This window comes from Heteronotia binoei, chromosome 7, assembly GCF_032191835.1.
Source record: "Heteronotia binoei isolate CCM8104 ecotype False Entrance Well chromosome 7, APGP_CSIRO_Hbin_v1, whole genome shotgun sequence".
Taxonomy (NCBI): Eukaryota; Metazoa; Chordata; class Lepidosauria; order Squamata; family Gekkonidae; genus Heteronotia; species Heteronotia binoei.
In genome coordinates, this window is record NC_083229.1 from 118,387,065 (window position 1) to 118,412,333 (window position 25,269).

The 25,269-nt window shown below is 47.0% G+C and overlaps 2 protein-coding genes across 2 annotated transcripts in view; one reads left to right on the top strand and one right to left on the bottom strand.

Moving 5' to 3' along the window:
* The window catches only part of LOC132575479 (MARVEL domain-containing protein 3-like), a 34,466-nt gene extending 19,823 nt beyond the window's left edge, over positions 1 to 14,643 (top strand). Inside the window, exon 4 of the mRNA XM_060244278.1 lies at positions 12,142 to 14,643. Within this exon, the coding sequence (XP_060100261.1) occupies positions 12,142 to 12,830 (689 nt within the window). The 3' untranslated portion in view covers positions 12,831 to 14,643. The remainder of the gene's footprint in view (positions 1 to 12,141) is intronic.
* A 3,115-nt stretch (positions 14,644 to 17,758) lies between these two features.
* The window catches only part of PHLPP1 (PH domain and leucine rich repeat protein phosphatase 1), a 218,664-nt gene continuing 211,153 nt past the window's right edge, over positions 17,759 to 25,269 (bottom strand). The window contains exons 16-17 of the mRNA XM_060244368.1: positions 22,727 to 22,955; positions 17,759 to 20,154 (exon numbers count right to left, since the gene is read on the bottom strand). Coding sequence (XP_060100351.1) covers positions 19,027 to 20,154; positions 22,727 to 22,955 — 1,357 coding nt within the window. The 3' untranslated portion in view covers positions 17,759 to 19,026. The remainder of the gene's footprint in view (positions 20,155 to 22,726; positions 22,956 to 25,269) is intronic.

The following is a 25,269-nucleotide window of genomic DNA, read 5'->3' on the forward strand; positions in this document are numbered from 1 at the left end:
AGAGAAAGGGGTACGACAAGGTTGCATTCTTCCACCTTTCCTATTCAAGATGTATGCCAAAACCAGGGGTGGCCAAACTGTGGCTCGGGAGCCACATGTGGCTCTTTCACACATATTGTGTGGCTCTCAAGCCCCTGCTGCCCTGTTGGCAGGCTTGGAGAAGTCATTTGTGGAATCATCTTCCAGAGATGGTACGAGCCCTGCGGGACCTGAACCAATTCCGCAGGGCTTGCAAAACATTTTTTTTCCAGCTCGCTTTTGAGGCAGAACCTGACTAATTTGACGTGTAGCCATTTAGCCATCTGTGGATATTATGACTTACAGTATTTTAGCACCTATTTTAACTTTTTTATCTATTTTAAATAATTTATTATGTAATTGATTATATTTAAAACTGTTTACATTGTTTTATTTGAATTCTGGAATTTTACTTGAATTTACTGGAATTCCATGTTTGTGAGCCGCCCTGAGCCCGCCTTTGGCGGGGGGAGGGCGGGATATAAGAATAAATTATTATTATTATTATTATTATTATTATTATTATTATTATTATTATTATTATTATTATTATTATTATTATTATTATTATTATTATTATATTTGTCTCTTTAAATCACTTTGCCAAGCCAGCTGGCAGCTTGCAGAATACACTTAAAGTTGCTTTCTTTCTAAGAGCCCCGTGGCGCAGAGTGTTAAAGCTGCAGTACTGCAGTCCTAAGCTCTGCTCACAATCTGAGTTCGATCCCGGCGTAAGTTGGGTTTGACTCAACCTTCCATCCTTCCGAGGTCAGTAAAATGAGTACCCACCTCGCTGGGGGGGGAAGTGTAGATGACTGGGGAAGGCAATGGCAAACCACCCCGTACAAAGTCTGCCGTGAAAACGTTGTGAAAGCAACGTCACCCCAGAGTCGGAAATGACTGGTGCTTGCACAGGGGACCTTTCCTTTCCTTCTTTCCACTTCTCCCTCCCTTCCACCGCTCCCTCCCTTCCCCATCTTCCCCATCTTCCTTCCTTCCTTCCAGCTCTTAAACATCTGAAGTTTATTCTATGTGGCTCTTCCCTTAAGCAAGTTTGGCCACCCCTGGCCAAAACAATCATGAGAAAGTTAGAGCTGGAAGAGTAAAAAAAAATCAGAGGAAGCATTGGAGGAAGGAATATCAACGATCTTTGATATGCTGATGACACAACCCTCCCCTCAGAAACTAAAGAAGGCCTGGAATAGCTGATCAATACATTCGAAGAAGAAAGTGAGACACATGGCTTCTTCCTAAGCATCAAAAAGACCAAGATCATGACCACCGAGAAGAATAGAAACATCAAAATAACAGTTCACGATGAAGAGATTGGATGCGTGGAAGAATTCACTTTCGCGGGAATACTGATCAACCAAACCGGCGAATGCAGTCCACAGATAAAACATCAAATCCTGCCGGGTCACTCAGCAATGATGAACATGAATCGAATATGGACGAGCAAGGACATCAGCCTAGCAACCAGATGCAGATTAGTCTGTGCTATTGTGTTCTCCGTAGCAACCTTGGGCTGTGAAAGGTGGACCGTGAAGAAGCAAGGCTGGAGGAAAATCGACTCATTTATGCTGTGGTGCTGGAGGAGGCTGCTGCGCATTCCTTGGACAGCAAAGATGACCAAACAGGTGAGTATCGGGATGCATAAAGCCAGAGGTGCTATTGGAAGGAAAAAAATCACAGAACTGTGACTGACTTATTTTGGTCATGTCATGTGGAAGAACCCACCAGAAAAAAAAGCAGTTGGTTAGCAGCAAAAGGAAACCAGGCTGCCAAAGAACACAGTGGCTTGACCCCATAAAAGTCGACACAAGCCCGAGCATGGAACAACTCAATGAAATGGTACAAGATTGGGAAATGTGGAAAGAGAACTGGCCCACAGAATCACCAAGAGTCAAACATGACTGAACGGTGAACAACAATTTCCTGAGGAGGCAGCCAAGAGAAACACCCTTTCAGGTGGTTAGTGCGGGAAGGCTCCTCACACCTTCTGGAAGACTCTTCTGGTTTCTATACAGTAGGGTTGCCAAACTTCAGGTGGTATCTGGAGATCTTCTGGGGTTACTTCTGCAGATGCCAGGGATTCATATGTTCACCTGGAGAAAGTGGCTGCTTTGGAAAGTAGGCTTTGTGGCATTAGGCCCTATTGAAGGCCCACCCCTTCTCAAGGCTCCCCCCCCAAAAAAATCTCCAGATATCATAAGAACATAAGAGAAGCCATGTTGGATCAGGCCAATGGCCCATCCAGTCCAACACTCTGTGTCACACAGTGGCCAAAAAACCCAGGTGCCATCAGGAGGTCCACCAATGGGACCAGGACACTAGAAGCCCTCCCCCACTGTTGCCCCCGCCAGCATCAAGAATACAGAGCATCACTGCCCCAGACAGAGAGTTCCATCAATATACTGTGGCTAATAGCTACTGATGGACCTCTGCTCCATATGATTATCCATTCCCATCCCCTATGCTTGTAGCCACCATCACCTCCCGTAGCAGTGAATCCCATATGTTAATCACCCTTTGGGTGAAGAAGTATCTCCCAACCTGGAGTTGGCAACCCTATAGGTATAGAGCAGGGGTGGCCAATGGTAGCTCTCCAGATGTTTAGAGAGTATAGAGAGTACTACTGAGTAACACAGAGACTGGCACACATGCTACTTGATTTCCACCGGAAATGTCTTAAAGGAAATGTCACAGATGGATTCAGGCGAACAGCCATGTTGGTCTGAAGCAACCGAACAAAGTTTGAGTCCAGCGATACCTTGAAGACCAACAAAGTTTAATTCTGGGGGTAAGTTTTCCCGCGGATGCACACTTCTTCAGATACACATTTCTGGAGCAAATGACCCAGGTGGGACATTGTGTACTATGAGATACAACTTGCATACACAGCAGCAACTGCGCCCGTGCCTTTTTGTTGGAAATCTAATGGGCCGAGAAATGCCACTTCCCAGTGCATGTGTGGGCAGCAATGAAGACATGTACTGACTTTCACTGCTGCTAGAGCCAGTTTGGTGTAGCGGTTAAGTGCATGGACTCTTATCTGGGAGAACCGGGTTTGGTTCCCCACTCCTCCACTTGCAGCTGCTGGAATGGCCTTGGGTCAGCCATAGCTCTTGTAGGAGTTGTCCTTGAAAGGGCAGTTGCTGTGAGAGCCCTCTCCAGCCCTACCCACCTCGCAGGGCGGCTCTTGTGAGAGGAGAAGATGATGATGATATTGGATTTATATTCCGCCCTCCACTCCGAAGAGTCTCAGAGTGGCTCACAATCTACTTTCCCTTCCTCCCCCACAACAGACACCCTGTGAGGTGGGTGGGGCTGGAGAGGGCTCTCACAGCAGCTGCCCTTTCAAGGACAACTTCTGCCAGGGCTATGGCTGACCCAAGGCCATGCCAGCAGCTGCAAGTGGAGGAGTGGGGAATCAAACCGAATATAGGAGATTGTAATAGATATAGAATTGTAATAGAAGATTGTAATAGGATTGTAATAGAAGATATAGGAGAATGTAAGCCACTCTGAGTCTCTGATTCAGAGAGAAGGGCGGGGTATAAATCTGCCGCCTTCTTCTTCTTCCCACTCTGAATTTCTGTCTCTAAAAGGAATCGTTCCATTGGACACACAGTTAATGCCTGTTTCCTTCGTTCCTCTGCCAAGCGGTTGGTCCCTCTGGGGCCCGGCTTGAGCACAAGGAAGAGTCCAGCAGGCTCTTCTGTCATACCGGTCACGTTCCTCAGCACACAGCGGCATTGTTGATCCTGCTCAATCGGGGAGTGTTTTAAGGCTGATAGAAATCTTACGGCGATGGTTACTGAGGGCGGAATCCTTAGCTGAACTTTCTGAGCAGCCATTCAAAGCGGTGCTGAGGTTCTCTTTTGACTCCACAGTCTTCGAAGGAACCGCCAATCCAGATTTTGTATCTTTCCCTCCCCTCCCAGTAGCCTCTAGTTGTTTGGTGTCTCCTGTGCATTCATGCAAAACTGCAGCCAATAAAAACTCTTGCCGAGTGCTCGTTTATATTTGTGTTTCTGGGTGTATGTGATGATGGAGGTCCCTTCCAACTCTGCGATTCTGTCTGATGCCATTTGGGTGTCGTGGTTAAGTGTGTGGACTCTGATCTGGGAGAACCGGGTTTGATTCCCCACTCCTCCACTTGCAGCTGCTGGGATGGCCTTGGGTCAGCCATAACTCTCGTAGGAGTTGTCCTTGAAAGGGCAGGTGCTGTGAGAGCCCTCTCAGCCCCACCCACCCCACAGAGCATCTGTTGTGAGGGAAGGAGATAAAGGAGATTGTATGCCGCTCTGAGACTCTGATTCAGAGAGAAGGGCGGGGTATAAATCTTCTTTTTCAGCCATAGCTGTTTTGTTTGCATCATTTTAATTCAGTGTCGATTCACGCAGCTGGTTTTGATGCACAAAAATCGGGACTTTTTTTTGAGCAGGGACACAGTTCTGGCTGGCATGGCACCAGGGGGTGTGGCCTAATATGCAAATTAATCCCTGCTGGGCTTTTCCTACAACAGAAGCCCTGACACAAGCCCTAGGGAAACATGCCCTGATCCTCAGTGTAAAATAAGGAGCTGAAGACCCTGCATATGACCCTAAACAACACAATATTTTATTGATGTCGGCAGGTGCTGCAGCCAACTAGAGAGGGCGAAAGGAAGTCTTGCTGTCTATCAGAGCACCCGCTTCTTCTCAGCATTGTGCACACCCTGAGACTTTTGCAAACCAGTCTAACCTGAATCCCCTCTCTCTAGATCTAGGAGTCACAAGATCAAGAAACACAACCGATTTAGGGCAGCGTGGGGAGTCGGCACCGCAAACGGGGCTGAGACTCATCACTAGGCTTTGTGCGACACCAGCGGAGCCCTTCGAAAACAAGGGGATGAAACGAATTGTGTGTGTGTTTAGTGCCATCAAGTCGCTGTTGATTTACGGCAACCCCGTGAATATAATGGCCTCCAAAAGGTCCCCTCGTTAACAGCCTTGCCCAGATCTTGCAAACTGAGGGCCCTCGTGGCTTCTTTTGGTCGAGTCAGTCCATCTCGTGTTGGTTCTTCGTTTCTTGCTGCCTTCAACTTTTCCTGGCATTATTGCCTTTTCTCGTAATGCGGCCAAAGCACCACAGCCTTAGTTTAGTCGTTTTTGCTTCGAAGGAGTCTTCAGGCTTGATTTGATCTAAAACCCTCTGATTTGTCTTTTTGGTGGTACACAGTATCTGTAGAACTCTCCTCCAATCCCACATTTCAAAGGGATCCATTTTCTTCCTCTCAGCTTTCTTCATTGTCCAGCTTTGGACACCCCCACAACACAGTAATGGGGAGTAGCGTGGCATGAATTAACTTGGTCCTGGTTGCCCTTGACACATCCTTACACTTAAGAATCTTTTCTTTTTTCTTTGATTTTAAGTTTTTATTGATACTGCCCCGTGGCACAGAGTAGTAAAGCTGCAGTTCTGCAGTCTGAGCTCTCTGCTCATGACCTGAGTTCGATCCCGGCGGAAGCGGGGTTCAGGTAGCCAGCTCAAGGTTGACTCAGCCTTTCATTCTTCTGAGTGCGGTAAAACCAGCACCCAGCTTGCTGGGGGGGAAGCGTAGATGACTGGGGAAGGCAATGGCAAACCACCCCATAAAAAAAGTCTGCTGTGAAAATGTCGTGATGCGACGTCACCCCAGAGTCAGACACGACTGGTGCTTGGGGACTACCTTTACCTTTTTACCATGTTGCTGCAATCACCAGAGAGACGTGCATTTGTTCCGACTGAGATCTGAAACGCCGGAAAGCAAGCCTGTGAAAAACACAGGGCCTGGACTTGTGCGGATAAAGCTCACGTTCTTTCCCTCCCCTTCACCAGGTATCGTGCAGTGCTTGCACAGGGGACTACCTTTACCTTTTAACGTTTTTATTGAGAAAATAGAAGGGGGGGGGAGAAAAACATATATATATAGATAGATATTTAAAATAAAAGGCTTCCGATTTTCTCTACAACAAATGTAAGTTTGATCACAAAGTTTTCCCTTGCTCTATATGAAGAATAAGGAACTCTCTTTTTTTGCATCTTCATCATCAAAAACGCAAATCATCAAGTCCTTATTGTCTGCTTTCTGTAAAAAAATCTGTAAGAGGTTTCCGATCTGTAATAACTCAGTTGTCTTTTCCCTAACCGACAGCAAGTTTAGCCAATGCTGCAAGGTCCAACATCTTCTCCAGCCATTTTCCTGTTGCACGTATTGTTGGACGCTTCCATTTCTGTGCATATTATATTCTTGCTGCTGTAATCGTACATAGAAATAACGTTCCACGGCTGATTTCCATTTGATTGTCCATTAGTCCTAACAAGAGGGACTCTGGTTTCTGTTAGGGAAACTGCTCTCAAAATAAAGTTGGGGAATTAGATTGAGAGACAGCTGGCCCTAAAAAGGAATCTTTGTTATCTGTGTATACGAGGCTCAACCGATCAGAGAGTCAATGCTCAATAAAGGACTCTAATTTAGTAAAATCAATTGTGGTTTATTTGAAACAATAGCTCGTTCACACAAGGTACAAAATCAATCACACATTCACACAGGTCTAGGCGGATGCAAGCTTACTTCTCCAGGCGCCCTGGCAACCATGTTTGTGACAGAGGGGTCATTTTCTCACATTTCAATTGTATATTTCAAGGATCTTTTAAGAATCTTTCCACATCCTCACACTTAAGAAATCTTTCCTTCATGGCTATTCTTCTCAGAGTCAGTTTCCTTCTGATTTCTTTGTTTGCAGTTTCCTTGGGACCCATTCTACAAAGCCCACTTGAGTTTCTGAGTGGAGTCCAGGAAGTTACTCTAACAACCACTTTACTGCCTTCTCTCACTTTACCGCAGCTCATAAAGGCAACTGGTTTAGCCAGTTTCCCTCATACATAAGGAAATAACAAGCGTAGTGCAGCTGGTTTAACTGTAGGTAGAGAGAGAGATCCAAGCGGGCAGCCGTGTTGGTCTGAAGCAGTTGAACAAAGCAGGAGTCAAGTGTCACCTTTAAGACCAACCAATTTTTATTTAGAAGGTAAACTTTCATCAGACTTTGTAGAAAGAGTCTGTAGAAGGTGGACGCGGTTTAATCTTCATCTGCCCCCTGGTGGTGAACACCAAAGCACGATATTGCAAAGTGGAAACCCCTAGCTGCCTTTCTGGCCTAGGATTGCCAGGTCTGGGTTGGAAAATACCTGGAGACTTTGGGAGTGGATCCAGGAGAGGGCGGGGCTTGGGGGGAGGGGAGGGGCCTCAGCAGGGTACAAGGCCATAGAGTCCACCCTTCAGAGCAGCCGTTTTCTCCAGGGGAGCTGATCTCTGCCAGCTGGAGATCAGTTGTCAAAGTAGGAAATTTCCAGGCCCCACCTGGAGGCTGGCAACCCTACTCTGGCCCCATTTTGCCTAGGAGCTGCTCCTTGAACCCAACAGTTTCTGTAACTGAATCACTGTTATACCCCTGTGCATGAAAACTGACAGATACCAGTCTAACTTGTTTCCCACACAGTGAATCTCCAGCAGGCTCATCCATTCTCTTTTTGCTCTAGCCCTATGCAAAACATAAGAACATAAGAGAAGCCATGTTAGATCAGGCCAATGGCCCATCCAGTCCAACACTCTGTGTCACATAAGAACATAAGAGAAGCCATGTTGGATCAGGCCAGTGGCCCATCCAGTCCAACACTCCGTGTCACAGAAGAGAAGCCATGTTGGATCAGGGCAGTGGCCCATCCAGTCCAACACTCTGTGTCACACAGTGGCCAGAAAACAAGGTGCCATCAGGAGGTCCACCAGTAGGCCACAGGACACTAGAAGCCCCCCCATTGTGGACCCTCCAAGCACCAAGAATACAGAGCATCACTGCCCCAGAGTTCCAGCTACACCCTGTGGCTAACAGCCACCGATGGACCTCTGCTCCAGATGTTTATCCAATCCCCTCTTGAAGCTGTCTATGCTTGTAGCTGCCGCCACCTCCTATGGCAGTGAATTCCATGTGTTAATCAGCCTTTGGGTGAAGAAGTACTTTCTTTTATCCGTTCTAACCCGACTGCTCAGCAATTCCATTGAATGTCCGCGAGTTCTTGTATTGTGAGAAAGGGAGAAAAGTACTTCCTTCTCTATCTTCAGGAAAGCTTTTTTTGAGTTGTGACGATCGAAAGCTCTTTCACTAGACTAGGCATGGTCCTTTTTTGTTTGCGTGTAAGCGTGCGCGGGTCACAGTAAAGGCAATGGTCTCCTCCCCTGGCTTTTGAAAAGCTGGCTTTGACGGCTGCCTCCAACATTAATGCTTTTATTATGATGATATTTTATTCTGCCCTAATACTAGTGTTTTGTTGGGCTGAGAACAGCGCAGAGAAAAGTGGGAAGGTTCAAGCAGGGTTGCCAGCCTCCAGATGGCACCTGGAGATCGCCTGCTGTTACAGCTGATCTGCAGAAAACCAAGGTCTCTTTAGGGAAAATGTAGGGCTGCCAATCCCCAGTTGGGGGTGGGGGATCCCCCAGTTTGGAGGCCCTCCCTCTACTTCAGGATTTTTAGAAAGCAGGGAGTGGGGAGGGAAATGTCTGTTGAGCACACCGTTATACTCTATGGAGACCAATTCCCATAGGGTATAATGGAGAATTGATCCATGGGAATCTGGGGGGTTGTTCTTTGAGGTAGAGGCACCAGATTCTCAGCATAGCATCCAGTGCATCTCCCTAACCCCCCCCCCCATTAAGTTTCAAGAAGATTGGACCAGGGGGTCCCCAGAGAAGGTGCCCTTATCCTTCATTATTTCTAAATTAAGGCATTTAAAAGGTAGCCTTTTAAATGTGTAGCCCCTTTAAATGTGATGGCCAGAACTCCCTTTGGAGTTCTATCATGCTTGTCGTGACCAGGGACGGAATTCTAGCGGGAGCTCCTTTGCATATTAGGCCTCACCCCCTGATGTAGCCAATCTTCCAAGAGCTTACAAGGCTCCTTTTTGTAAGCCTGGCTACATCGGGGGGGGGGGGTGGCCTAATATGCAAAGGAGCTCCTGCTAGAATTGCACCCCTGCTTGTCATGACCTTGCTCCTGGCTCCACCCCCAAAGTCCCCAGATATTTCTTGAGTCAGACCTGGCAACCCTAAGAAAATGGCTGCCTCGGAGGGTGGACTCTGTGGTCTTATTATACCCTGCTGAAGTCCCTCCACAAACCCTGCCCTTCCTAGGCTTCACCCCCCTGCCCCAAACACCTCCAGGTATTTCCCAATCCAGAACTGGCAACTCTCGGTACAAGTTGTAGTAATAGTTTTACTCAGTAGATGGTAAGGAAGGGATATAATGCCACGAAGGGGGATCTGCCACACTGAGCCACGACAGACACATTTTCATGGAGCTGTTTATGATGAGCCAACGAACCATTTTATGCTGCGCCATCTGGTGGCTGAATTGGTTATTACCAGCCCCTGGAGAAGAGGGTTGTCTCAATGGTGGCCAGTGTGTGTGCTCATAACACATCCAGTGAACCTCTGCTGGAAAAGGTTGTGAACCTCATGAATTGTAAGTACTGAAAATACCAAATTTGACCTCTTTTCTATACTAAGTGTCAAAAGAAAGCAAACAATGGCTTTCAATTGAGCCATCTGAAGTATTTTGACGAACTGCAGGGGCCTAATTTTAGTAACGAGCATGGCTTTTTTTGAGCAGGAACACAGTTCCAGCTGGCTTGGTGTCAGGGTGTGGCCTAATATACAAATGAGCTCCTGCCCTGGGCAAAACAATGCCACAGGGTGTGGCTTGATCTGCAAATGAGTTCCAGCTGGGCTTTTTGTCTAAAAGAAGCCCTGATAATGAGGCCAAGTTTTTGTCACTGGGGCTATGGACTAAGGCTGATGTTTACTTCTGAAATTTATTTTTAGTGTTACAAGGATTAAGAGAAACATTTTAAAGATGGCTTTTCTTCTTAACAACAAGTGGTAGTTTTGTGTATTACACTGTAACAGCTCAGAGATACTGTGGCTTGGGTAATTCGTTTTATTTTTTATTACTTCTTTAGCTGAGAGGATTGAAGTTATGATACATTAAATGAGTGTTTCTCTGTAGCTCAGGGGTGGCCAAACTCACTTAAGGTAAGAGCCACACAGAGTAAACACCAGATGTTTACGAACCACAAGACATGAATATCAGATTTTGAGAGCATTAAGGAAAATAGATGGGGGAGGGAGAGGTGGAAAGAAAGCAACTTTAAATGCCTTCTCCAAACTGCCAGATTTAAAGAGACAAATGCGTTCTCCAAGCCAGCCAACGAGGGGTGGTGGGGGCTTCAAGAGCCACACATTTGGCCACCTTCTCTAGCTAATTAAAAGTCTGGTGAAAGAAGCCAAAGTGCCCTTAAAAATTAAGTCTTAATGTGGCTTCCTATTGTAAAGGATTCTTTGTTGGCCTAGACTGCCCAGTAAATGAGACCACTACTGGAGGACTGAGGCTGGCTTGAACAGTCTGCTTAGGCCATTTGTGGCTGAAAACGAGACTCGAACTGGCAGCCTCCCAGACCACAGCTTTGCCATTGCGCTGAACCTGCTCCCAGTTGTCTGTGTGATAAACCTTCCACTTTAAGTACAAGGTCGGAACATTTTCTTGCCCCAACCCAAGAAGAAAAGCCACTACAGATGAATATGTCGAAGAGAAGGCTCCTTCTCTTTGATATTCTGTTTTATAGGTGCAAGGAGTTTTCTTAGGGCTACCAATCCCCAGGTGGGGGCAGGGGACCCCCCCGTTTGGAGGCCCTCCACCCGCTTCAGGGTTATCAGAAAGCAGGGGTGGGAGGGAAATGTCTGCTGGGCACTCCATTATACCCTATGGAGACCGATTCCCATAGGGTATAATGGAGAATTGATCCGTGGGTATCTGGGGGGGGCTCTTTTTTGAAGTATCAGCACCAAATGTTCAACATAGCATCTGGCACCTCTCCTCAAAACAGCCCAAAAGTTTCAAACGGATGAGCCCCAAAAGAAGGTGCCCCTATCCTTCAGTATTTCCAAATGGAGAGAAGGCCATTAAAAGGCATGCAGTCCCATTAAATGTGGTGGCCAGAACTTCCTTTGGAGTTCGGTCGTGCTTGTCACACCCTTGCTCCTGGCTCCAGCCCCAAAGTCCCCAGATATTTCTTGAGTCAGACCTGACAACCCTACGTTTTCTCAGTAGGGTGGTATTTCATGATATGTTTCTCCCATCTTTAGCCCAAATCAGAACCAGCTGGGGCTACTTTTTTCCCAGGAATTTTTTGTAGAAACCGGGCCCAAGTCCAGTTTAAGTTGAGAATGTTGGAGAGACATTAGCATGGCAGTGCCAGAGCAGGATCCAAGAGACCCAGGTTCGAATCCCGAATCGCTTGCTGGATGAGTTTAGGCCAGTCACACTTTCTCAGCCTACCTCAGAGGGTGGTCAAGAACACATTCTGGAAGAAGGGAGGATGCTGGAAGTTATTTCATGTCCCAGTTTGGAAGAAGAACCAGAGTAGAAATATCTAAATCCAGGGCGCTTTTTTTGGTAGGAAAAAGCCCAGCGGGAACTCATTTGCATATTAGGCCACACCCCCTGCCATCACCATTGTTTTGCGCAGGGTATTTGTGTAGAAAATGCCCAGAAGGGTATTTTGCACAGGGTATTTGTGTAGCAAAAATCCCTGACAAAATCAATAGTAAGCATTTAGTAAGTACCACATTGCACAGAGTGGTAAAGCTGCAGTACTGCAGTTCAAACTCTCTGCTCCCAACCTGAGTTGGATCTGGCAGAAGCTGGTTCAGGTAGCCAGCTCAAGGCTGACTCAGCTTTCCATCCTTCCAAGGTCGGTCAAATGAGTACGCAGCTTGCTGGGGGGGAAGTGTAGATGACTGGGGAAGGCAATGGCAAACCACCCCGTAAAAATTCTGCCGTGAAAACGTCGTGATGCGACGTCACCCCAGAGTCAGACATGACTGGTGCTTGGGGACTACCTTTACCTTTTTACCATGTTGCTGCAATCACCAGAGAGACGTGCATTTGTTCCGACTGAGATCTGAAACGCCGGAAAGCAACCCTGTGAAAAACACAGGGCCTGGACTTGTGCGGATAAAGCTCACGTTCTTTCCCTCCCCTTCACCAGGTATCCTGCAGTTTGTTGAAATCATCGTCGGCATCCTCGTGCTGATCTGCATCGGAGCATCCCAGGCCTCGATTTCGGGCTTCAGCGCCATGGGAGGCTTCGGGTCTTTCAACATCGATTCGACCTATATCCCCTTCGAAGGGACCGAGCTCAAAGAGGTGAGAGATCTGGACATGCAGTACAGCCAAATGAGAGCGCCTTGCGTGTACGGAGGGGTAGCCTTCAGCCTGACGCTGACCGCCCTCACCCTCCTCTTCCTCATCGTTGGAGGAAAGCCGATCCACCGCCTCTCGGTCCGGTTGCTCGTCGCCGAATGCATCTTCGACGTGCTGGCTTGCCTCGGGTACATAGTGGCCGTCGGCCTCTACCTCCATTTTGTCATACAGATCAATTCAACCGACGTGTGCAAGAGGAGAGAGCGGCTCTACTCCCGGCGAGGGTACACGTGGATGAACTGCGATGTGCAAGGTGGAGATGCGGCTGTGGCGCTCTTCGGCATTGTAGCCGCGTGCCTGTATTTCCCCAGCGCCGTGGTCTGTGTTCTCAGCATCCGAAGCGTGCGGGATTTTAAAAGGGAGGTGGCCAAGTCTCAGTACAACCTGGAAAGAAACTACAGGGGAAGAAGACCTCGGCAGTGTCTACAAGAGCCAGAGAAAGCGGCCAGACTGCCAAGACTTTTGCCACACTAGTGTAGATGGTGGCAGGAATTTAAGGGAAACTACACAGCAGCGTTGGGGACTGAGCATTGGAAAGTAGAACTGCACTATATTGTTTTGAGGTGAAGAGGTGTATATAACGTACATTTTAAACAAAGAGGCTCAGTAGATGGGATGACTAGCAATAATATTGTGCAAATCTAAACAATAGTGCAGAGATTTTAAATTTTTTAATTCAATGCACCTCAGCTCGGTTTTGATCTACTGCTCATAGTAGAAAAGTTTTTTGCCTCAGGAGATTGATGAGTTTAAGAAGATAAGCAAGGCTTTTTTTTTTAAAGCAGGAAGTCTTTTGCATATTAGGCTCCACCCCTATGTAGCCAGTCCTCCTGGAGCTTACAGTAGACCCTCTATGAAGAGCCTGTAAGCTCTTGGAGGACTGGCTACATCAGGGGTGTGTGGCCTAATATGCAAAGGAGCTCCTGCTGCAAAAAAAGCCCTGGGGATAAAAGACAGGGTTGTCAGGTCCCCCTAGCGGGGAATGTAACAGACTAGCATTTTAAAGCAGTGTGGTGACGTGTGAGAATTTAGTGCTTCCTTGGGTCTGAGAACTAAACTTCAAGGTCAGTGCTGGTATTGAGAGACTAGGAGGCTTTGCGTAGTATAAAGGCCGGGGAAGGAAGTGGGGTAGGAGGGACTGTTCTAAGCCAGAAGGCCAGGCACAAAATGAGGCAGCGGGGAAACAGTTGCAGTGATCTAATAAAGAGGCTCTTCTCTGCACCCGGGTAGCGGCACCTAACCTAATTGGCTTCTAGAACTTCAGGGTCTTTTCTTCTTCCGGATTAGTACGTGGTTATTGCAGGGTAGTCTAAAATACTGGCCTGGCCTGACAAACACAACAGGGCGGGATCCATACAGTTCTTAAGAGACCAATTGTGTGCCATACCGACAAGTTGGAAAGAAACTTTTCCTATAGAATTCTAACAAAGAAGAAACCTTCGCAGAACAAGAAACTTTAAACACGTGCACTTCCAGAAACTCTGTTATTGATTTAATTTTTTTTTGGTGGTGGCTTTAAAATTTAAAAAGCCCTGATTATTTGAGTTTCAAATTCTCTGCGATTAACCTAAAAAGTCAAAGGTTAAATGCAGGGCTTTTTGGATAGCAAGGCACTCCTTTGCATATTAGGCCACACACCCCTGATGTAGCCAATCCCCAAGAGCTTACAGAAGGCCCTGTAAGTTCTTGGAGGATTGGCTACATTCGGGGTGTGTGGCCTGATATGCAAAGTAGTTCCTGCTTCCAAAAATGCTCTGGTTAAATGAGATCTCAAAATAAGAATTCACTGTTCTCTTGTAAGTTTGTTTCTAGAGAAACAGCTGTGCAGAGCCTCAGTCCAGACTAGGGCAAGGATACTAGGGAGAGAGGGATTTAACCTTCCCTTTAGGGTTGCCAGTAAATATTATTGGATGGCTCTAAGCACTAGAAAAAAAGATAATTTTTCTGCTCATTATGGTAATAACAGAATTTTGTATTGGACACAAAACATATCAATAAAAGCATGATCCAAATGATTAATTTATGAATGACCAGTTGCCATTGAAAGGAGCAGGGCATTTATGGTGGTGGCGCCAGAACTAGGGAATGCTCTCCCTCCAAAGACTGGTGTCCCTTCCTCTCTTTGCCTCTTCTTGGAAGCAAGGGAATACAATCATCCCGTATCGTTTGGGGAGCCATTTTCTTCCTGTAACAAGCATTTGTTTTAGATTATTAAAGAAACATGTTTTTATTCTGTAAGTTTATCCTGCTGAAAATCGTGCAAATAAATAAAACTCGGAAGACTATATACATGGAGCAGCATACTGCCATACGTAAAGACCACATGAAACTCAACGTGGAAACAGTACAACACGGAGACTTAGGGCCCAATCCAGCAAACAGCCATGCTTTTGCCATTTCCATTCATTTCAAAGCATCTTGTACAAGATCAGAGGTTCCTAGCTTTTTAAGTTTGGAGGCACTTTTGGAATTCTGACACAGTGTGGTGGGTGCAGCCACAAAATGGTGGTCGCAGGAGGCGGAGCCAACCACAACAAGGCTGTTATGGCTTCCTTCAGTCACACAGCGAAGATCCTTGTGCAGCCGTCAAAGCCACATTTATATCTGCACATCCAATCAAATCCCCCAGGGCCAGTCAGAAGCCTTGCTGGTCAAAAGCCCCACCTGGCCCCGCCCACTTTCCAAAAGCACTTGGGGGGCACTAGGAAAGGTGTTGGTGGGCATCGAGTTGGGGACCCCTGAACTAGATAATGCAGACAACTGATTCTGTTCTTCTCAGACTTCTGAATTAGGGCAGCATAACCTGCCCCTGGAATAGGTTTTTAGACACAGCCGCTTCCCATTTCCTTTATTAGCTTCTATGACCAAAAGTTCTGGTTAAGCTCAACCAGAATGTATCCATTATCAAACATATCATAGAAGAAGACCGCAGATTTATACCCCGCCTTCTCTCTGAATCAGAGTCTCAGAGCGGCTCACAATCTCCTTTATTTTCTTCCCCCACAACAGACACCCTGAGAGAACTTTTACAGCAGCTATCCTTTCAAGGACAACTCCTGCGAGAGCTATGGCTGACCCAAGGCCATTCCAGCAGCTGCAAGTGGAGTAGTGGAGAATCAAACCGGGTTCTCCCAGATAAGAGTCTGCGCACTTAACCACTACACCAAACTGTACAACGTTACTCACAAAATTCACAGAATTCAAAGGTTTCAGTTAAAATATTCACATCTAAAAAGTAAATAAAATATTAAAACAGGAATTTCTCATAAAACCTATCGTTCAGTTAAATCTAACGTTTGTCATATTAGCCGAATACATACCAGATTCTGTTACAATCGGATCAATCCAGATTTTTGTCCTTTTACAGATAAAATTATCATTTTGTACAAAATGGGTAGTTTCAGGATTAATATCTGCCAACAAATAAAGAACCACCCAAAGTTTGGTTGGTAATTGGTGTTTGGCAAGAACGGGAGTTATCCAAATGGATCTAGGAAATGATGACAAAAGATAGGTTTTTAGACATGTATTTTGATGGGATGCCATGGTCTAAAATTGTGGGCAAAATTCCATAGTCCCCTCTGCTGGTCCATCAGCTGCTTGCATAGAGACCCCAGAAGACCCTTTATGGGTCTCACTCTTGCAGAGCATGCCCCTGCAGGTTGGAAAGCTAGGCTGAAACAAATGAAATGAATTTCAACATGGGATAAATTTTAAAAAGTCACAGACAGTAAAATGAAGCAGAATGTGGCATGATCCCTTTCTTACAGAGCCCAGAGGTAGAGGGAACAGAACCTGTTGGGTATTTGCCTACCCGACGCATAGGCATACGTAGTTATTGTCATATACGCAGAACTGAAGCTATGACATTTCCAGAGAACAGATCAAAATTAACATCCTGAAACCGCTGACTTCAAGATGGATCTGGAATGCATTCCCGTCTTTGTCACCACAAAGTATGTTAGTTACCATAGTGCAAACATTAAATTCTAGGAAGGTATCATTGGAACTTACCAGGAGCAATAAATCACGCTGTTCTATGGAAGCAACTTCGTTACTTACAAACGCGGGTGGGTGTTTAGCGTGTCACAGTTTGAACTTGCAAGATGAGTGCGTACACTCCGTCGCCCGCTCTGGAATACACGTCAACGTAACCGTACAAGCCATTTGCAAGTCCCCACCCCCTTCCGTGTAAACAAACAACACTGGAGGAGGGGGCAGACTGTGCCGTTTGCAGCCGAGTTGCTGCAGAATACCTAAATCCCTGCTTGTTTCTTGGGGTTTTATTTCAAGACCAGAGAACAAAGTGCACCCCACTTTCGAAACATCCAGTTGCATCTGAAGCTGCACAGATATTATGCTTTTGGGCAGCAATTCTTCAGGTGGGGGGGGGGACAACCAGCAATCTCTGGCTGCGGCATTCCCCCTAAGAAGTGATGGAAATGGGGGCAGGGGAGGGAGCCTGACGCACAGATTTCCTGGAAAGTTTCTGCGGCATGCGGAGATGGGAGAGCTGCTTTTTGCAACAGATTTGAAACCTGGCCTGCACAGTGTGGTATGTGCAGCAAGATGGCAGAAAGTGTGTGATTCAGAGAGCCTGGTGGGTCCTGCATGCCGTTTCACAAACCACAGACCAGAGAAACCTTTAGTAGTGCAGGGCAGGCAACGAACTATAGTTCGTGATTTGGAGACACCGCAGTTTGTCCACAAATCAGAGCTGGTTTGTTTTCAAGACAGAGTGGGAGGGGACTGCGTGTTTATTATGCTGCACTTTCCCCACGAAACCCCTATTATATCAGTTGAGGTGGGGCTGTGACTCAGCGGCAGAGTATCTGTCTCGCATGTGTAAGGCCCCAGTTCAATACCAAACAGCTCCAGTTTTGAGGGTCAGGTCACAGAAGGCATCTCCCCGAGACTCTGGAGAGGACACTACCAATCAAGAGACAACACTGATGTTGGAAGACAATGGGATGGCTTGGTATAAGGGCATTTTTGTGTGTGTTCTGTTACCCATAATGCCTTGCTTTTGCAGATATTCTTGAAACACTATGTAAGGAATAGTTTTATACCAACCTGTCAATTGTAGGCACAATTTGAGGACTCTACATCTTGCATGCAATAGGGTTGTCAGCCTCCAGACGATACTTGGTGATATCCTGCTATTACAACTGATCTCCAAACAATCAAGGTCAGTTCCCCTGGAGAAAATGGCTGCTTTGGAAGGTGGAGTCTATGGCGCTAAAGTCCCTCCCCTCCCCAAACTCCACCTTCCCCAAGCTCCACCCACAAAATCTCCAGGTATTTCCCAACCCAGAGTTGGCAACCCTACACATGAAGATGTTGGACGAATTCATGGATCTTATTCCTGATAACAGGGGGGAAAAAATTACAATATTCTATGATTATTTGTAAATTTTTATATTTATTATAACAAAAATTATGACATGTTCATTTGTGCATTCTTCTTTAATATAACTCTTGGTATGTAAATGATCTATAGTAAGTGAACTCTATACAATCATGCTGGTTGTGGCGGCAGGGAGGAAGACGTGAAAATGTGCCTGCGAAAGTTAACAGTGAAGAAAGACGACGTCAACTTGGGTCTCCGGGGCTCAACGGCCCAGCCTCGCACCTAACACGGCTGCCCCCCCGCTAACTGGGTGCAGACTGTGCCCCCAAAGCAGCCTTCTGCATGACAGCCATTGCACAGGTGAACAAAACGTAACCTTGGTGACTGGGGCCCAGCCAACCCAGGTGGCAACTGGACACAATCGCATAGATCCAAGGGTTCAACCCATGTCTCCCAACATCTCGCTCAGGTGACTGGCTGGGAAAATATCATGTTTATATGGCTGCGCGCCCTCCGAGTTTGGTTGCATCGCCAGTTGCCAGGGAGAGCTTTGACGCACGTGCCCGAGCCTCCCTTTAGGGAGGCGGGGGAGGGGGGGGAATAAAAGATCTGCTTATCAAGTTGCATCCTCCTGCCGAGACTACAAAACAGTTTTTAAGCATCACTATACAACACTGAGTTATTTACAGGAATTTCCCAATCAGCTGTTCTCTCAGAGAAAATTAGTGAATCTCAGTGACTCAAAGCCACTCGAAAGAGTAAATGCAACTCCTAGGAGTTAGTCTCCATAATTCTACAAATGTCTATCCATTTTCAAGACCAAAAAAGCCTTTTTTTTTTCTCTCAAAGAAATACAGTATTACAATATTACTTAATCATTTAGCACTGGCAATACTGCCCCTGTTTCCAAACAGACCCCTCCCCCCCCCAAAAAAGAAACAATTTTTAAAAATATTACATCAGCATCCGTGTCATCAGTTTTCTCTGCAATATATTAAACCTTTTGTACTTTTTAATTTTTTTTTCTCCGCTTTTTTTTTTTTTGTAAAAAAAAAAAAACATTTGATATGTTAAGGGGCGGGGGAAAGGGACAAAAGAGTTAAACTAGTTTAATTCTAACTGGTGATGTTATCACTAGAAAGAGAATCGGTGATTGTTAGAGCCAACAGGACAAGAAGCAGCCGCAGTTCTCAGTAGAGGGGCAAGGCCGGGAAGAGACGGTGGAAAACGACGTTCCTTTCTCCCGTGCCCTGCTAGTGTAATGTGAACCTAGGAGGCTCTCGTTTTCAATGTCTTCTGAACTCGTGTCAGCAAGCTGGGTCATAGTGGGGTGTCGTAATAATCTGGCAGCTGGTCGATCTGGTATTGCCGCTGTTGTTGTTGCTGCTGCTGCTGTTGCTGCTCGTGGTGTTGCTTCATTATTTCCTTGACCTCCTCCTCGAGTTCAGGAGGGATGATAAACTGATCGTCCGGGTCTGGTTGAGCTGGGGCAGCAAAGTAACCCCCGGTTTTCCTGAGGGGCGCGTCAGCAGCTACTTCGATGAGGTTGTGGCTCCTCTCCGGAGGGGCCACGGAACCGTTGCCCCGGCGGCGCCCGATGGTCCCCACGGCAGCCAAGTCGGCCTTCCTCAGGAGGCACGTCTCGTCTTCGTTGGCGCTGATGACGATGCCTTCGTCGTTGGCCTCCGCAGGCACCTGCAGCAGCAGCTGCTTCTCCTTGGCCCGGCTGCAGTGGATGTCCACTTCCACTTCCACGCGGCTGCCGTTGGAAAAGACGCCCTCGATCGGCTCCTCGTCGTCGCTGTCGAGGCCATTGTCCGAGAAAGCGCTGGAAAAGGTCGCGCTGGACAGCTGCCTCTGGAAAGAGTTTGAGAGGCAGACCGGGTGGAGCATACAACGCTGTTCGCTAGGGAAGGCCGGGCTGTTTTCATTCAAAGTTACCTGAGGGGGCTCGTCGGAAGCCGTGGACCCCACCTCGCTGCTCATTTCGGAGGTTGAGATCTCGCTGCTGATCTCGGAGGCCATCCCGCTGCTAGAGGATGGCATCCCCAAAGCATCAGAAGGCTTATCTTTAATGACGACGTTGACCGACTGGGGAAAGATACCCGGACTGGGAGGAGGAACCCCGTTGAGCTCACAGCAGCAGAAGCTGTCCTCGGTGACGTTGAGCTGAACCACGACGGCGCTGAGGCTATCGTTGCAGCCATAGCTCTGAGCCAACGTGCAGAGTTTCTTAGCAGCTCCCAGAGCGTCGGGCACATTCCGGACAGCTTCCACAGCTTCATCGATGGAGATGCTGTCCCACAGGCCTTTGCTCCCCAGGATGAAGAACTCATCCTGAGGAGTCAAAGTAATGGACTGCACATGAGGACGAGGAACCACGATCGGGTGAAGGAAGGTGTATCCCAAAATCCTGGTGGAGTCTGTCACGCCGTTTACTTTGCCATCCTGAAACACAGAAAGGTAAATTGATTACAGTGAACAAGTAATAATTTGTAACAAGTTTGGGGCAGGGATTGGGGGGGGGGGGGGGAAGCGAAACAGAAATCCCACCCAATGTCAGTGCTCCCCAAATTCTATGCCTAAAGCCTGTGTGAGCTCTCACAAGCTTAAGCGGTAGAAAAGAACAAGAGTCCAGTAGCAACTTTAAAGTCTATAACAAAATTTATGCAGCGTAAGAGCTTTCGTCAGTCACTGCTCACTAGGGATGGGCACGAACTAGGAAAGTGGTGGTTCGCTGGGATTTGTGGTTCATTTGATTAAACAAACCATGAACTTATCCCAGACTTTTCTGTTTCCTGAACCAGTCTGTGGTTTGCGAGTTTGAGAGGTGGTAGAACAGACTAGTCTAGAACTGCTTGATATGTGGCTGATTTTAGGGAGGCTTTGAGGGACTTCTCCCCCCACACACACACACATAGTGGGACAACTTTTAAACTCCTCTCCTGGCTGCACTTCAGATCCTAGGATCTCTTGCCCCCCCCCCCCCCCCAAGAGAGGCCAATCTGCACACAACCTGGAGGGCAGGTGGAGGGACATCCCAGGGAAGTCCTCTGCGAGTTGGATGCCTCTAGCTTGCATGGGGGGCAGCTCAACACCCTCCTAGGAGAGCACTTTCCTGGGGGCACCTGCTTTAGGGGACTGCAACGGCCCCCTAAATCCAATTCTTACCAAACTTGGAGAGCAAGGAGAGAAGAGTCAGCTGGAGATTTGCTGTGAGTTTGGCATCTCTAGCCGAAGAGATGCCAAACGCACAGCAAATCTCATTTGCATATTAGGCCACAATCCCTGACATAACCACTGTTTTGCACAGGGCTTTTTCTACAAAAAGCAGTGACTCATTTGCATATTTGGCCACACCCCTTGGCATCACCATTGTTTCACGCAGGGCTTTTTTGTGGGAAAAGCCCAGCAGGAACTCATTTGCACATCAGGCCACACCCCCGATGCCAAGTCAGCTGGAACTGTGTTCCTGTGTGTACCTGCTCAAAAAAAGCACCGCTAATGGGTTTAGGACGTCTGTTATTATTTCCCTTGATGTAACAGCATCCTGGCCCAAGGTATCAATTAAACAGGTCACCTGCCTTCTCAAGGGATTAAAATTAGGAAAAGCTCCAGGCTTTGATCTAATCCCTAATAAGTTATTCAAGGTTGATCCACTACGGTGGGCCACAATTCCGGCCCCCGTTTTCACTCAAGTTAACATCAGTGAACAAATATCAGATTTATGAAAACATTCTACCATCCTGATATTTAAAAAGGGCTCCAGAAGTGACTTATCCTGTTATTGACCAATCAGCCTTCTCTATTCTTCGGGAAAACGATATTCCGCTTACTGGCTAAAGAAGCTCCTGGATTGGATGGAATCAGAAACCTTCCTTTTTAGATAAAAATAGATATAGCCAGATACGTTTTTGTACATCCTGTTCATTAAAGAAGTCTGCTGCTTTTTGCATGCGGGCTACGTTTTGAATCTCCTCCGAAACGACAGCGTTGTTACTCCCCGCATGTGGGGAGTTAAAAGGACTCCATTTCCTGTGCACCTAATGAAGCAACAGTGCACGTTGCTCACTTTAAATGAACCAGGTACTTGACATGTTTCCATTCCTTTTTTTAATCACATTTCTTTGGATGTTATTCAACGCTCGCAGGGAAGAGAAGACGCTGCTTGGAAATGAGACTCGCTTTCCCTCCTTCTCTTCCCCCTTTTTGTGCCCACTCCAACAGACATGTGCAACTACAACCAAGATTGCGTTTCAACTCCCTATCCGCATCCCAATGTTTTGACCCTGCAGACGACCAGGTGGTCATGCAGCAGCAGTCAACACGGCTAGGACACCTGTGCCCACTTTCCTTCTCTCGGTGTTCAGTGAACAGGTGGGTCCAGGGCTTTTTTTTTTAATAGCAGGAATGCACCGGAACATAGTCCCAGCTGGCTTTGCATCAGGGGGTGTGGCCTAATATGCAAACATAACCATAAGCTCCTCAAATTTCAGGATGAGAAGAAATGGGTTGCAGCAAAGCTACTTTGGCTCAGTCTAGAAGAAGAAGAAGATATTGGATTTATATCCAGCCCTCCACTCTGAAGAGTCTCAGAGCGGTTCACAATCTCCTTTACCTTCCTCCCCCACAACAGACACCCTGTGAGGTGGGTGGGGCTGGAGAGGGCTCTCACAGCAGCTGCCCTTTCAAGAACATCCTCAGCCAGAGCTATGGCTGACCCAAGACCATGCTAGCAGCTGCAAGTGGAGGAGTGGGGAATCAAACCCGGTTCTCCCAGATAAGAGTCTGCTCACTTAACCACTACACCAAACTGGCTCACCAAGTCTAGAAGGCACAGCTTGCAAAATTTTTGCAACCCCCCCAAAAGGAACTGGGTTCTGAATTTGTTTGTGTGCAGCAATTGAGCATAGGGCTCTCATGCACCTGTTTGAAGACACAAAGTGTCTCGCAGGCCCTTTCCTTGCTGCCTCCTTATTCCTCTTCCCTTCCTCCCCCCCCCCACCACCCAGTTTCTTGCCTCCGTGATAATGGCCTTATGCTGCTTGATCCTCTTGAGCTCCTCTTCACAGTTCATGGTGTAACACCTGGACAAAGGCAGAGGTTTCCCGTTCCGGCAGAGAACGGATTGGCACTTCCCCACGTTCGCAGAGGTTAAGGTGAAGCATCCGCCGGGGTCGATCGGATCGTGTTTTATGTGGCAAAGGACAGCAGAGCCGCCGAGCTTCTGTCCAGCAGTTCCCAGTTTCCTAAAAAAATTCAAGAAAACTTTCGTTAAATGGTCAGACCCAAACAATAAATTTCCAACGGAATGAAACGATGCATATTTTATTATCGGTGGCTTGTACAGCTTTAAGCTACAAAATGGATGCTACAGTCTTTACCCACAATGACTGAGTGGCAACAACGTCTCTGGGAACACTTTATGATAAGCAAAATTTCTAATATGCTGACAGCTTCTTCAGATAACTGTGAGACTAAGTTTGTGGCAGGCTGGTTTCCTATTGTGGAATATTTAGCAGGATGTGATATGTGGTAAAGCTGCAGTACTGCCGTCTGAACTCTCTGCTCACAACCTGAGTTCAATCCCAGTGGAAGCTGGGTTCAGGTAGCCGGCTCAGGTTGACTCAGCCTTTCATGCTTCCAAGGTCGGTCAAATGAGGACCCAGCTTGCTGGGGGGAAAGTGTAGATGACTGGGGAAGGCAATGGCAAACCACCGCGTAAAATGTCTGCCGTGAAAACGTCGTGAAAGCAATGTCACCCCAGAGTCGGAAACAACTGGTGCTTGCACAGGGGACTACCTTGACCTTTTTAAACTCGCTTTATACACAAAGGTTATACTTGTGATTTTTTTTGAATTGATTTTAAATTTCATTTTGTAAAAGAAGGCTGATGTAATTATACTATACGCTATGTCTCATTGTAAATAACTCTGAAAGTTTATAAAATAAAAAAATTGTATAAACATAAACATTAGCTATCTGCATAGTGAAAGAGAATGCTTATAGAGAGGGCTGGGGGAGAGAAAACTGTACAAGAGTTGCGCTCGAGCAAAACAACCACGAACAGAAAGAAGGAAAGAGCCCTCTATTATCAGGGGTCTCCAACGTGGAACCTGTGGACGCCACGGGTGCTTGCTGACTTCCCCTGATGCCTACCAAGTACTTTTAGAAATTGGGTGGGGCTAGGTGGGGCTTTTGCTCAACAGGGCTTCTGATTGGCTGTGCAGATTAAAAGGCATCCTGCCAAAGACAGCTTCTGCCCCAAATGTTGAAGAGGTACTATCAGTTATACATAAAACCCTTGCTCCCTGACATTTTGGCTCCACCTCATGCGGCAGCCATTTTGTGATTGTGCCCGCCGGCCAGTGTCAGAATTCCAAAGGTGCCCAGCCTGGGGACCCCCAGTCTATACGGACAACGGCAGCTGTTCTGTGTATTCCACTAAAGCCATTTAGGTTGGGGACAGCTCGGATGTGACACACTCGCTCTCAAGTAAGGCTGCCTCAAAAAGTGTTCCCGAAAGCAAAATGCAAATGCTGATTTGGAAGTTTTACTCAGGCAAAACATCTGAGGAATTTCAAGGGAAGCCAAAAGCATTTTTGATAAGACGGAGGCCACATTCCTCAGTGAAATTCCTTCCCATCCTTGGGCACTGAAGAAAGCAGGAAAGGCATTAGTTCGTTGCTGCAGTCGTCCCAGCTTTGCATGCTACTATTCATAGCAACCTGATAAACTTTTATAAGGGAGGGAGGTTTGACCACTGAGTCATCACTTGGAATGCGGAAGCTGGCACGATGACATCCTTTGAATTCTACACATCTCCTCCAAAAGGGGCTTTCCATAACCATCTCCGAGATGCCAAGTCTAAAAAAAAACACTGCACCAAAGTGGATTCCCCCCCTCACCCCCCCCCCCCCCCAAAATACCCCAGACGTCAAAGGCTGCAACTTCAATGATCTTGTATGGGCCACAAAAATAAGTCTGGCACAATTTTAAATACAGCTGTTTATCTCTGAGGCATACATACAGGCCCACCTATCTTCTCTTTGGGGATTTTTCTGGAAAAAACACAGGAACCAGTTTGCAACATTGATCTTTATAAAAGTAAGAGGAGACTCTTTTGAGAATTTAATGGAGGAAAGTGGCATGTTGGTACTTAACGTGAAGGTCCATTCTCCTAAGAATTAACTAGGAGACCTAGAGGTGTGGAGACTCCTTTCCCTCCACTTTTGAAGGCAGGAAGTCCAGCTTTACTGTTCCGGAAGGAAGGAGTCCTCCCCTATCTCTCCTTCAGTCTGGAAACTTCCACATGTCCTCTGGGACATGACTTAAATCTGAAAAATTTAGCAAACAGAGCAACAAAAGAGCTCAGTGTAGTGGTTAAGTGTGTGGACTCTTATCTGGGAGAACTGGGTTTGATTCTCCACTTGCAGCTGCTGGAATGGCCTTGGGTCAGCTGTAGCTCTCGCAGAGCTGTCCTTGAAAGGGCAGCTTCTGTGAGAGCTCTCTCAGCCCCACCCACCTCACAGGCTGTCTGTTGTTGGGGAGAAAGAGAAAGAC